The 14,741-nt window shown below is 39.5% G+C and overlaps 1 protein-coding gene across 4 annotated transcripts; it reads right to left on the bottom strand.

Moving 5' to 3' along the window:
* Positions 1-512: 512 nt before the first annotated feature.
* Positions 513-13,516, bottom strand: LOC123515955 (putative uncharacterized protein DDB_G0271606). Of its 4 annotated transcripts, none has more exons than XM_045274893.1 (4): positions 12,811-13,126; positions 7,848-7,983; positions 5,134-6,234; positions 513-996 (listed from the first exon to the last, which is right to left on the bottom strand). In XM_045274893.1, the coding sequence occupies exon 3, from the start codon at positions 6,175-6,177 to the stop codon at positions 5,179-5,181; it is 999 nt and encodes a 332-aa protein (XP_045130828.1). In that variant the 5' UTR covers positions 6,178-6,234; positions 7,848-7,983; positions 12,811-13,126; the 3' UTR covers positions 513-996; positions 5,134-5,178. The 4 variants fall into 4 exon arrangements, with proteins under 4 accessions (XP_045130828.1, XP_045130829.1, XP_045130827.1 ...); XM_045274894.1 differs by lacking the exons at positions 513-996; positions 12,811-13,126 and adding exons at positions 3,434-4,190; positions 13,398-13,516; XM_045274892.1 differs by lacking the exon at positions 513-996 and adding an exon at positions 3,434-4,190.
* Positions 13,517-14,741: the final 1,225 nt, after the last annotated feature.

Raw genomic sequence — 14,741 nt, 5'->3', positions numbered from 1 at the left:
CTCACCGCTTGCATCCCAAACTCCTGATATCAACTGTTATGATGCCTGTCCTGACAACCTCAACAGAAGCAATGGGAACTCAACAACTCGCCACAGCAGCTGTCCAGGAGACAAAGTACAGGGCAGCAACATACAAAGGAAGATGAAAGTATAGATCCATTGGCTAATGAAGAGTAAGGTACAAAAAGGCGGTGGTGGTGGCGTAGTGGATAAGGTGGTGAGCGTGGGATCGGGCAGATGTCCACGCGTAGGTTCAAATCCCACCACGTACAGCCTTAAAACACTTTGCCATTTGTCGAGTGGTTTAAAGTTACCTACATGTCACCATGATACCCAAGTTCTAGGTGGTTACACCCAAGATGAGCTTGGGTGGTGATATGGGCGCCTAATATGAATACCACTATAAATAAAATTGCCTGCGCCACTAATGGGCGGAAGCTGAACAGCGCTTCCCATACACTCTTCAAGTGTGCTCTATAGGCCTTACCGTGAAAAAAAAAAAAAAAAAAAAAAAAAAAAAAAAAAGGCTAGTACAGCAGCACTTACAAACCACACCATGATAACAGGCCAACTTGCATATACCACAGACAGGCGGGTAACGACGAGTTTGGTACAAATCTGAAGTTTAGTGGCATGAAACTTATATGCATACAAGGCACAATCCCAGAGTACTTACAATGCTAGAACACTTAACAGTACACAACATGAGTGGCAGCAGAGATACGTTGAAAGGCGGTGAAGTAGCAGCAACGTCTCTCTCTCTTGCTGCCTTTTCTGTCTATGTTAATTGGAGCTCGACTGGAAGTGGACTGACTGACTGCAGGGCTTAAGATCTCTGCAAGTCAGGTGGACTCACACTGATTGGTTCATCACTGGGCCAATCCTATCCCAGCTATCCATCTGCGAATTCTGGCCTGCACAGGAAATTTCCACTTGCAGCCCACCCACACCATTGCCAGTCATCAGCGTTGACACCATCATCTTCACCTCAGGCCGCTGCAACAGCATATTATCGTTATCATCAGCTTCATTACCATCCTAAAATTACTATCCTATTTTTTTTTTTTTTTTTGCCAAGGATTATTTCTTTCCTATGCTGCCTAACTTCCCACTCAATCACTTAATTCATGGCAAGGCTGCAGGATTTGTTCCATCAAACTGTTGTAATAGTTAAACAGTATTACTACTTCAAAAACTAATTTTTGTAAAAATTAAAGCAATCTAATCTGTGAGGTTCTGACGCATGTCTATAAATGTCAGCTGCCATCTGACAGTGAGCAGTAACAGCAAGTTCGTGATCCTAAAATTGGTAGTGAAAGAAAAGATGAAAATAGATAAAAGTTGCTTGTGAAAAAAAGGAAAAAGTAAATAAACCAGCAACAGCAAAGGAGAAGACAACATCAGGGGTGACAGTGATGTAAAGGCTGATCCAATCTGATCAACACCCTCACCATTATGGCAGCAGGAGGAAACAGATCAAGCTACACAATCTCCTACCAACTACAAGTGGTAGATAATACCAAGGAGCATGGCAACAGAGCAGTAAGAAGGGCTTTTAGACTATGAGCTGTGGTGTAATGCATACAGCCAGGAGCTTAGCATCGGCAATACTTCTCAATGCAAACAGACCAACCACTGGGCAACAGCGTCCACCTGCTGTCATCACCATCAAAGTATTTTCAAAGTTTTTATGTGATATTGTTAATTTCTGACCTTATTTCCAACGCACATTTCTTATTTTAATGCTCCCCCCAATCAAAAACCCAGACTTTCCATAGATCTCCCAAGATAATTGGGAATGAGAGGTTAAAAAATCAATCATAACTCAAAAAATATTAATTTGCGACAGAAATTACATATACCACTAATCATTTTATTACATTTCTCGCCAGAAAAGTATAAGCCATGTATCAGATTCCATAGTTGGGTGAAACTGCAAACTGACCATGTTTCCTGCTTGTATAGTGTGCTGCTATTTCAACAGTATATACAGGCAACCCCTGCTTAACGAAGGTTCACATAACAAAATTTCGCTACAACGAAGGTTTCATTTTACTACCATTTGCTTGTTTTACAAACACCAAACTCGTTTTAATGAAGTTTTATCCAGGTAATTTTTTCCAAGTTTGAAAGCACCGCTGTATCACGCAAGCCGACAGGCTTTTAAATACACCAGCGCCTATCGTGGACAAAACGCTCACCACTCACTCCCCCTGTTCAAAACAATAACAGTGTCAGCAGCAGCTCGTCTTCCCTTGCTCAACTTACCACGAAAATGCCCTGCAATGTCGCCTAGCGTTGCTAAGAAGACCAGGAAGTCTCTTACTCTCGAAGTGAAGCTGGATATTATTCACAGACACGAGAGAGAGGCGAGAAAACTAATAGCATTGCTCGCCACCATCTTGACTCCATCTACTGTCTCTACTATTTTCAAGTCAGCAGACTCTATTAAGAAGGCTGGTGAGACCGTATCTTCCTTGCAAGCTAAAAGAACCACCTGAACTCGTGACTCTACAATGGATAAAATAGAAAGCCTTGTGGAAATGTGGTACATAAGTTTTGTATGTGATACAATGATGCACCCTGTTTACATTCCAAAGGTTGCCAGTTAGCGTCATTCCCTTTTCACTCTCCCTCCCTTCATGAATTTAAGATCATCAACATTATAAAGTTACGTACATACATACATTAAATTAAACTGCCTGAATGTTTAACTTCATAATTTTTACTTTCATTAAACCTTTCACTGTACTATGATGCACACTCGCTTTGTTTACTCTCAATGGAAGTTCAAGTCAGGGGTTAAACTTGTTATAATCGGCTCACTTAACAAACGTTTTGTTAGGAACGTAACCCCTTCATTAAGCAAGGGTTGCCTGTACTTAAATACATGTATACATTAAAAACTTTTTTTTCATGAATTTGACCTGCTGAAATGGAGGTGCATCTTATATGCCGTTAAATATGGTACATATTACTACAGTAGGTTGTGGCAGGCTACATGAGGTTATGCCAATTTATGTGAGGTAAGTTATAAGGATGGATGCTTAATTGGATCAGTAAAAATACAAAAAATAGAAAGTATAATGTGTAACTGTAAATAGGGAGGCAGTGGTATAATGGAACGTGGGATCAGGCAGGCATCCAAGCGTAGGTTCGAATCCCACCACGTACAGCCTTAAATACTTTGCCATTTGTCGAGTGGCTTAAAGTTACCTACATGTCACCATGATACCCAGGTTCTAGGTGGTTATACAAAAGATGTGCTTGGGTGGTGATATGGGCCCTAATATGGGTACCACTGTAAATAAAAGATTGCCTGCACCACTAATGGGTGGAAGCTGAAGTGCTTCCTATATGTACTCTTCAAGTACACCTACAGGTGCCAGAGGCCATAGTGTAAAAATAAAATAAAGTAAGACAAACACAAACAAATAAAGCATTGGTATATTTACCTAATAATAATTACTATTAGCTTCAGTTCTCTCACACTCCTCTGCCATTCCCCTAGCAACTTCAAAAAATGTAAATACAATAAGAGAAAAGGTTTCTTTCATCATATAATCACACACATGGAAAAAATACAAACATAAAGAAAAAGCTTTTCTTGCCCTACTCTCCATCTTAATCATTTTGTCTCTTTCAACATGTTATGTGGGGTATCTCAATATTCATGTGAAGGAAACACTTAGAAACACAACACAACACAAGACAAATTCAAGGATTGTAATAACATGCGAGCAATGTGACTGTGTTCATATTCCCAAGTATTAAAAGGCACGAGAATTAAAGTATGGTCCATACCATACACTCTGTAACTCAACGGGTCCATGCGCATCAATAGTGGAGGTCTACATGGAAAATTTGATAAGGCTAGATACAAAAATTAAGTCAGGACACCTTTTTCCTTTTTTTTTTTTTGAACTTTGCCCGCCTAATATTTCAGTCTATAATTCAACATAATGGAATAATCACTGTACTTCTAAAGATCTTTCTATTGTGGGTCTATCAGACATTCACTTCATGCAAATTACATGAATGGTAATTACAGTCATATAAATACGAGTATTTATCTAATCTTAGTCTCTTGATCCCATATTCAATCTTCATTTCCTTTAAGTTTTCCAAATCGTTGATAATAACATCCATCAGCTTTCATGGCAACTCAGTTCTGATGCCTTAAGCGATTTCTGAAAAAGCAGTTGGTCTCAATATAGAATCCCAATCACAGGTAACACCTCACTTTCTTAACTATTTGTTCTGTTGCTGTACCAGTCAAATCCACACATTCCATTCTGATGATCCAGCCCTGGCTGCTGAGGCAATGGAAAACTCTTGACTTCATCAGAGCCAAGTGAGTGACATTATTGTGGAAAGTAACACAAAAAAAAATGAAAATTGATAGCAGTTAAATGCTATGATGTATGGTAGTGTAGTGAGTGACATTATTCAGTGGAAAGTAGGACAAATAACTCATGAAAATTGATAATAGATAGTTAAATGTTATGATGTATATTCTTATAATACCTATAGGATAAAAAAAAAGATCCCAGAAACACTAAAATAAATTTGTTTGTTAGCACCAGAAGCCTGATATAATGAATTATCACAGCCAATAATATGTATATGAGAGTCACCTCATAGATGTGTTAGTAGCCTAAAGATGTAACCAAAGAACTTCTCATCCCTAACCTAGCTAGATGGGTTCTTGAGGCTAACATGGTATATGAAGTTCACCACAATGACATATGGGCACCACTGACTTATGGCAAACCTATGGACAGACTCTTTCTTGAACTATTGTATTCTCCTTACCTTTGCAAGCCACTTGCCTACAAACACTCACTGCTCATCAGACCACCACACCAAGCACTCAACAACAGTATTTTCTACACAAACCAAAAAAACATTGCTGCTTTGTTTCTGCAGGAATTTCTCTAAAACTTCCTTAAAAAAATAAATCAATACTTATCTCCAATCCATTTTTTTTTTTTTCACTTCCTTCGAAATGACCAGACTAAAAACTCAAGAACACTGAATATGGCTTTCATGAAAATCACCCTTCTTATTTGACACATTTACAGTCCCAATCATAAGTAAGCACTATTTATACAATGAATGTTTCCTTCTTACCTGAGTGTTCATGCTTGGAAGGAGTTTGTTTCCTGGGCCACTGCTTCACGCCAATGCCTCCTCCTGCTCAAACCACAGCTTGTGCTTGGGGTCATTGATGAAGCGCTTGATGGTGTGACACGTAAGGCAGGTCACCACTAGATGCTTCTGGCGCCGGGACCGGTGTCTAACTCGAGCGTTGAGACCATACACCAGGGCCGTGCCACAGCCTTTGCACAGGCAGCGCTTCAGAGCTGGAGCAAGGCGCAGCACACAGCGACGCCCCACAGCACCGGCCAGGCTGCCTACTTGAGCTGCCAGTGCCCATTGACCTGTGACTCCATCTGATGAGTCAGCTGTGAGGGCCATAGCTTGGGATGCCTGGACCAGGAAATTGATGCGCTCCTGGTTCTCCCCAACCAGCTTTTTCTTAAGCTTCTTGATCTGCTGCTCCTGCTGACGTTGCTGCTGTTCTTTTTCTGATGGTTGGAGCTTCTGGGGTTGCTTCTGGTTCTGAGTGAATGTTTTCTTTTGATGTTGCTCTGAGGATGGGAGCGATTGATGGGCCTGGCCTGCAGTGGGAATCTGTTGCTCTTTAATGTGGTGGTGTGCTGACAGCTCTTGCTTTTGATCTGTAATTTTTCTGTGGTCTTCTTGCTTTTGTATCTCTTCACTTTGGTTCTGAGTGAATGTTTTCTTTTGATGTTGCTCTGAGGATGGGAGCGATTGATGGGCCTGGCCTGCAGTGGGAATCTGCTGCTCTTTAATGTGGTGGTGTGCTGACAGCTCTTGCTTTTGATCTGTAATTTTTCTGTGGTCTTCTTGCTTTTGTATCTCTTCACTTTGTTGTGTTTCCATCAATTCATTTTTCTGTGCTGGCAAATCCTGTTCAACTTGTGCTTGTTTCAGCTGTGTTTCCTCTTGCTGTAAATATGAAGGATGCTGATGCTCTTCTCCTGTGCTCAGTCTTGCCTCAGTTCCATCTGTGTTGGGGATGGATAGAATCCCTTCCAGCTGGTGATTATGTTGCTGCTCCCTGGACACATCTCTCTGGGGATGATCCATAGTGAGTCTTGGCCAGATTGATGGTGATGACTCAACTCTACTGAAACTTCACCAATCCTGCAATAGTTGATGTTCATTAGTTTTATGTGCAATTCAGAAACATATCTCATGAAAGCAAAATTTAGTTTTCTATCAAAACAAAAGTAATACTGCACTTACATGAAGTTATATAATCTAGAATTATTAAAGCCAATAAAAAACTTTGACATGATATAAGTTTACCACTCTAACAATCAATTACTTAATATCTTTACTCTGTGAAAAAAAATAGAAAATCGTCACTGTTGAGACGGCAAAATTTTATGTTTACATAGTGATTACTCCATCACTCAAGTAAAAATGATTTCTGACAGAAGTACTATGAACAGAATTAATGACAGAATATAGCATCATGCCTGGCATTGGGTCTAGCAGCACATCTTTACACTGGCTATCCACTGTTGCCAAATAGATGATCAATCAACTGACTATCAACATATAAAAACATATGCACAACAGCAGACACCCAAAGTTGCAGCTCTTATTCAAAACAAAAGATGCTAACTCACTACTAAAGGTATTAATGGCTTTGTGGAGAAAGTACTACACATAATAAGTTCACACAAATGCCACATATTTTATATATTTACTATCTAGCATCCATTAGTTGATATGCCTCCTTTCCACATTCAATGTGACTGATGACTAGAATACATTGCTGGTCCAAATAAGGCCATTATAAATTCTTAAAAAAGGAAACAGTCAATTATAATGCCTACTAGATGCAGGACTGTACAAATCATGCTATCTAGTTATGAACATTAAAATAACCAGAAAATAGAGTTCACTAGGATGAGCAGCCTCCATGGATGTCAGACGACTGTGGCTCCTCTGTAACATACATACAATGTTTTTTGTTTCTTTAGCTGATAGTCAATTTTCCTATAGCATGAATTTCTGTAACATTATTTTCACTTAACTTAATCTAAAAACTCAGAGACGACCTATTTTTGATTGGAAACAGTTGTCTGCCTGTCACCAGCTCTTGGCAGCTCACCTGAATAATAGTGAAGCAAGACTCATTAGTCACTCATTCATATCAAATGACTCTTCAGTGAATTAGTTGTATCAAGTTATCATTTCAAATAACCTGAGTTAAAGACTAGAATGTCATAAAATGAGTAAATACTAATAATCAATTTGGTGCACACTCTTGTCTGATGCATTATACTATACGAGTTTCCCCCCCCCCCCCATCGTACGGTCAGTTTCACATCATGTAGCACAGACACATACTACACACTTCTATGTTGTAACCCTGGTGCCAGAACCACCCTCCTCATTCAAAGCACATCCATCTCACCTTGGATGAGGAGCTGCAGGTTATACATAAAATTGAAACTGGAGAAAAGACAGTGATTAGGAGGCCTTTTAAGGAAAATGGGAAACCACACTGTATTCTTGTAGCCAAATTTCACCAATAATGAGCATTGTCTTAGAGATACAAAAGAAAATATAGGGTTTTGAGTGTCCTTCTAATATGTTGGCGTTGCAGGAAACATTATCACATCAAAAGAAGTTCAACCATATACACATATGTTTGAGAGACAATATCTGATTCTTTTTTTATCAACTAGGTACATTGATATTCTGTTGGTTACAAGGGATGACAACACTTAATGAATGCCAACCTTATATGTTCAATGGAGTCATCATGAGAGCCGCTGGTGCTGGTGATACCTTCAGTGGTTCACTTTATTTCCTCAGTGGATTTTTTTGTGCTTTTGTTAGAATGGCATTGGGATGAATTTCATCATGTGTTATGACCTGAAAGTAGATCAGAATGATAAAGTGTTTGTCTATATTGGAAAAAATGCTGTTAATTATACTACTTTAGTAATTCAGAATCAGTATTGATAAAACAATGAGAAAAGTATGCAATGGTGACAACATATATGAAGAATAAGAGCAATATTTGAGTGCAAGAGAATGATGTATTGAACTGGAAAAAACAATTGCAGAGGAACTATATATCACAAAATAAATCAATCACAAAAGAAAAAAAGCATAAAAATTTGTTTGCTTCAAATAATAGCTTAAAGAGCTGGGAGGTCAGAGGTCATGGAAAAAATCATGTTTTCATAACTGTTTCACTCATGCTTTAGTGATCACCTCAATCTGATAACATACATGGATTTTGCTAAGGTGAATTTTCCCCTAAAGGTTTGACTGATGAACATTCCCTCTTTATGCTGCTAAAAGACCTACTTTTTGTAATTTCAATAACATTCCTGTCTAAAATCAAGTAACTTTAACACTTATAATCTCTATGAACAGATATTTCCACTAAAACATAATTAACTATATAAAAACATAAATTCATATTGTCCTATCTGTCTAATAAATTATAATAGCATTTTGCAGATACCTTTTGATAGAATCCACATTTTGAACCTGAAATAGTCAATACCACAGTTGAATCATAAGGATGTTTTAGCACCAAAAGCCTTAAACTTTTATTGCTCTCGGAGTACTAAACAAGTATAGAAAAGATAAATTCAAATGCATTCAGATCAATGGCAGCACCAGGAAATTTTCAATGCAATTGCTGGGGTAAAATGTGGAGAGGGACACATAACTGCTATGTATAAATACCTACTAGGGTACATTTCAGACACTTGTACTCTTTGAAAATGCAGTGTTAGTGTATAAAAATTTCTATATCTCTTCTAAAATTCTCCCCAAGTAAATACATAAAATCAAGGAAATTCAGAATAATCTATATTCAACATTCATTACCATAAAGGTAAAGGCCACTCTAACAAAAGAAATAAAATATATAGACATGTGTAGGTGCATCATTAACATGTCAAAAAAGAATGATTACTACAATCTGAGGGAGAATAGTAGAAGTTAGAGCATGGCAAACAGCCTAAGAACTTTAAATCAAGATGTTATTTTAAAATCAATGTGTGTGTTCTGGTGATTGGCAGCAAATGTGTCTATAATAACATCTATGTTCAGCTGTTTGGTCCTCTTAAATTAACTGATATTACAGTAAGGTTAGCAATATTGCGGGGATGCTGAGGGAAGGGATCATGCTCCCTCCCCCAAAGCACTCCCTTGTCACTGCTACTGATCCAGATCATGCTGGAAGGCACAGTTTCCCTGTTCCAAGTCTTCTTAGAAGATAAAGAAACACTGTGTAGACCATCTTGAACATATTAACATGCACTGTACATGGAGCACACAGAGATCAGCCAGGCCAGAGGGATAAACTGTGACTGATTTGGTAACATACTGGAAACACTAAAGTAGATCTGCAAAATCCTGGCAAGACAACAGGAGGACAAGAAGTGCCTTAACTCATCCAGTGCCAAAGCATCCTGCTTACCTGCCCTCAGTGCCACCACCATAAATTTATGGCAGCAATATAAAAAAAATCTGCAGCATTTACTTGTTAAATGAACTTGACAGGAAACCCACTGCGTGTATTCCAAACCTTGCCTTAGCCAGTGGATATTTTTATTTGTTAGTGCGTCTCTTGTACAGGGCATGAGTGGCAATCATGTTTGTGCTTGTAAAGCCATCATCAGAGGCAGTCACGGTGTGCCAGTGTAGTTTGAGTGACTAACAGATCTACTCTGACTTAATAGAATTTGGCAATGAGGATATCAGAATCAGACATGTCTGATGGTGATTCAGTAGATCTTGAATACTACATACATTTAATAAAAACTGCAGCATATAACATCCACCAAAGCCAGGCAACAAAGGTATAAGATTTTTAGTAAGAAAAAGAAAATCTAAATATTTCAAGTGGACAGTGTACTCTATGCAACAATCATGGTTCATCTCTGATAGAGACAGAGAATAGTTATAATGCTATCACTGTTTTGTGTACTGGTGAACCATATAGGAAAGACTTGCATGAATACTTGTGGAGAGCAAACCATAGAGCTCCAATACGATATTTCTAAAGAATGAATATTGTTACTCCAGACACATGTGTGACTTCCTCCCACACAGTGTTTGTGTCATGCAGGGTCATCACCAAGAGACTGGTAACAATCCATGGAGAAGGATATGCTGGGCAGAACTTGTGAAGTTCAATTCCTTGTGCAACTGAATACAACATGCAGTAACGGGTCCAATACTGTCTCTGTTCTTATCACTCTTCTTCTCACTAACACACTATTTTTACAGACTGATCATCTAACTCAACATTCCTCTTCTTACTTCCACACAGCTTACTGCTCACTTCTTCCAACTTAATACTGTTCCTGATTAATACTGACTGACCTGTGTTGGCTCATTACCTCCTTTTATACGATATCTGTTACCTTTAGATTATTCTACTATATAACAGAGCCTCCTCAATCATCTTGGTGACATCACATTAGAGCCACAGTAATGCAATACACAATACAAGATTAACCCATACTGGAAGAATACTAGACCAGGCTCCACCCACCGGGGAGGACACAAATTCCTCTTAATCTTCCTGAGACTTCAATGTTCTTCCCAGCATAACAATATCATGGGAGAACGATTAATGAAACAGCATTATTGGTCAATTTGCAGTTTCACCCATTCTTGGAATCTCTGATGTGACTCATGTTTTTCTGGTGAGAATTGTAGTGAATTGATTGATGGTATATATAATTTCCATTGTAAATTAATATTTTTCGAGTTATGACTGTTGTTTCAACTCTAACTTAGGTCTACCTCTTATTCCCAATGATCTTGAGGACCTGTGGGAAATCAGGATTTATAGGTGTGGGAGCATTAAGTTAAGCAATATGTGTTCCAAGCAAGGTCGCAAATCAACAATCACATAAAAAAATCTCTGAAAATATGTTGATAGTGTCAGTGGCAGCTGCCACGGCTGCGGCAAGTGTTGCTTTCTTATTGTTGAACAGCGTTGCCAACTATTGGCTACCCATGGATTTGGGTCCATTGCAAAGGCTGTCCCCCAACATTACATCTGGATCCTCTCCAACACTATGATTTAATGCTTGTCACTAACCAAACCCAACATTATAATCTCCTAGGTGAGGAGGCTGAAGGCTGGATTCTTAAACAGTACCTTCCATCTTCGACAAAGGTTACACAGCGATGCAGCCTTCGCAGCAGTCCTATTCTTAAATGTTGCTCTTCTTTCCTTGCTCTCTTCCATCAGGTAATTACAATTCTGATAGAAAACCTGGGAGATAGAGATGTGATGATTGAAGTTGGTGGCAGCGATATTGTTGATATTGTTCCTGGATCTGGTTCTGATCATAATTTTCAAAGTAGGCTATTTAAATGATAACCTATATATTTTTGTTTCTAAAATTAATTAGTTCACAAAAACTAGGTATTTAGGCAAAATTTATGCAAAAGTAATGATGAAGGCCTTGGTTCATCTTTGCAGCGAAAGTAAATATGGCCTGAGCGTTGCCTTTCCGAGCTGCAGGAAGGCAGCATTCGTTCTTAAGACCAATTTCTCCTGGACAGTATCCTTCAAGTGACGAAGGTGGAAGCTATTGTTTAAGAATCCGCAGTAAGCAACCCAGACCCTGCCAAACATTATAACCTCAATTTAATGCACATCAAAAAATCGTTGGTTAGAATAGACCATAAACTGTCAAAAAAACATTACAAAACCTTTTAGGAGGTAATGATGCTGGATCTGGTTAGTAACTCTTTGGATGGGTATGGAGGCTGGTTGCAGGCCTTCCCATTAGACTTTAATGTTAGGGTTTGTTTTAGTAATCCTTCAGATCGGTGAACTGCAGCCGCCCTTGACTAGGAGGTTATAATGCTGGGTTTGGTTAGTTGGCCTTTGGGGTTTTCATTAAATGTGGTGGATACAGCCAGAAATATTGCAGGTCATTGGCAATACTACTCTACAATAACAAAGTAACACTTGCTGCTGATGCAGCCAGCTGCCACCTCCACCATCAAAGTATTTTCTGAGAATTTTTGTGATTTTGTTGATTTCCGACATCTTTTGCAATGTATATTACTCGATTTAATGTTTCTGCCACCCATAAACAACGATTTCCCACAGGTCCCCCAGATTACTGGGAATGAGTGGTAGTTTGGAGTTGAAAAAATGGCACTGTCCTAGTAGTGGTCCCTCCAGCTCGCCTCATTTCCCGGCTCCCCCTTTGCAGCTCCTTCACTCAGATGACAAGATGCAGGAATGAAAATATAATTACCAAATGTAACCTAACTCTAACTTTAACCTAAGCTAACCCTAATCCTAAACTAACCTAGCTAGCATAACCTAACCACGCCAATGGTCAGAAGGGTTCTGAGGAAGAAGTATCAGTGGTACGTGTTGCCTCAACTAGGTTATGTCAGGTTAGGCTTAAGTTAGTTTTGGTTATCATAATTTTATTCCCACATCATGTCAGCCGAGTGAAAGAAGTGTGAAAGTGAAGCTGGGAAATGAGGCGAGCTGGAGGCACCACTATATTAGGAAAGTGCTGAAAAAACAGTCATAATTCGAAAAAAAATATCCACTAGCGACGGAAATGTTATATACTATCAATAAGTTCACTACAATCTCATCAGAAAAAAAAAAAAAAAAAACGAGTCACCACAGATTCTATGGTTGGGTGAAAGTGGAAACTGACCACAGTATCTCTTTAGGTTGGTAGTCACCTTGTGTTTGTAGCACTGGATCTGCTGCCATCTATGCTGCCTGGAGTGAAACGAGCGTTAGTTGCTCTTCTGTGTGACAAAATTACAACAATAAGACAATTTTTTTTTTTCTCTGTTAACTGTTGGGGATATCACGACTTGCTCATGTTCTTGTTTGGAATTTTGTGGGCCTTGCAGGCAAATAACTTGTTGTTGTTGCTAGGACCGCGAAGATCTGTAGATCCTTATGAGCCCAATAGGCAGATACCTTGATTTGATTCTGGTTAACTTGACCATTTGTTGTTATTATTCGGGAGGTAATGTTTTTTCAACGGTACCTTGATGTTCATCTTAATCTTGGTTCATAAAGGCGACTCAGGATTACTCCTACCTTTTTATCGGTAACTCCTGTAGTGGAAAAAGAAGAAGAAGAAGAAGAAGAAGAAGAAAAGAAGAAGAAGAAACAGCAAAAAGGGAAACAGATACCATCTTTCCCAGTGCCAGTTCCTGGTTTGAATGTTAGAGGATGGGGCATTGGTAAATTTGAGGATGTATGCAAAGAGTTGAATGAATGGAGCCTAGATGTGGTAGGTATTACTGAGACTCACCTGCGGGATGTGGTGCAGATAGAAGGAAATGAGTTTGTGATGTTAGGAAAAGGACGCAAGAAACAGGAGAAGCTAGGAGGAGGCGTAGCCCTGCTCCACAGGAAGGTGAAGAATCTGAGAGTGGAAGAGCTGGACATAGGAGACAGTGCTGAGAGTGAGGACGTGTTAGCTGTTCGAGTGGAGGGTAGGAATGAGAGTGGCAGAGCTGAGAGGATAGTTGTAGTGGTAGTGTATATGACAGTGGAAGGCGATAGAGCAGTTAGGGAGAATAGTAGAAAATATAGTGTTTTGAAAAAGATTGCAAGAGATTATGCTGGAGAGAGAGTGATTGTTATGGGAGACATGAATGCTCACGTAGGTATGTTAGGTGAACAAATGAATAGGAATGGTGAGATGCTGGATGAGTTTGTGAATGAGATGAACTTGGAGAATCTGAATGAGACCCTGGCTGAAGGACGAGTGACTTGGTGTGCGAGGAACCAGGAGTCTGCGATTGACTACATGCTAGTGAATGGGAGAATGCGTGAAATTGTTGACCGCATGTGGATAGATGAAGATGGGATGATTGACATAGTCTCAGACCATAACATGCTGGTGCTAGAATGTAAGTTGAATGGAAGAGATGGAACAAATGCCAAGGTCAAGAGGAAAAAGTGGAGGTTGAGAGATGCAGGATGGGAAAATTTCCAGGTGGACTTGAGCGAGAGAAGATGGGAGGATGAGAGCCTGAATGGTGTGGATGAACTGAATGACAGATTTGTAGAGAATGTGAAGAATGCAGCAGCCAGTCAGATAGGGTATGTAAGAACAAGTACTAGAAAACATAAAAGTAGGCCGTGGTGGAATGATGAGATTAGAGATGCTAGGAAGGAAAGGAAGAGACTGAATAGGGTGTGCAGACAGTTAAGAAAGAGGAGACATGAGAGTGAGGAGGCTGAAAGTGAGTACCTGAATGCATGGACAGCGTATGTGAGTCAGCAGCGAGCGACAAAGCGAAAGATAATGAATGCTAAAGTTAAATGTGAGAAAAGTGTGATTCAGTTTCTTAGAGAGAAAGGTGTTGAAGGTGGTCGTGAATGGTACAGATTCCTGAGGGGTGAGGGGATGCCTGACAGCGAGAATGTAGAGAGCCTGAAGGTGAATGGGGCAGTGGTGACTGATAAGGAAGAAATGAGAAGGGCAATAAAAGAGTTTTGGGAAGAGATTGGAGGTGTAGGTGAGGTCTTTGATGTGGGTGAAGGGCGTGTGACACTGGAGAGAAAGGATGCATATGAGTTGAATGAAAGGATCAGCAGGGAGGAGGTGGAGAAATGTGTGAAGAAGCAGAAGAATGGGAAGGCAGCA

Source organism: Portunus trituberculatus, chromosome 40 (assembly GCF_017591435.1).
Source record: "Portunus trituberculatus isolate SZX2019 chromosome 40, ASM1759143v1, whole genome shotgun sequence".
Classification (NCBI taxonomy): Eukaryota; Metazoa; Arthropoda; class Malacostraca; order Decapoda; family Portunidae; genus Portunus; species Portunus trituberculatus.
This window is presented reverse-complemented; position numbering and strand designations above follow the sequence as displayed.

Excerpts from the sequence above, each read along its gene's own strand:
- LOC123515955 (XM_045274894.1), bottom strand. The coding sequence starts at position 6,177 with ATGGATCATCCCCAGAGAGATGTGTCCAGGGAGCAGCAACATAATCAC.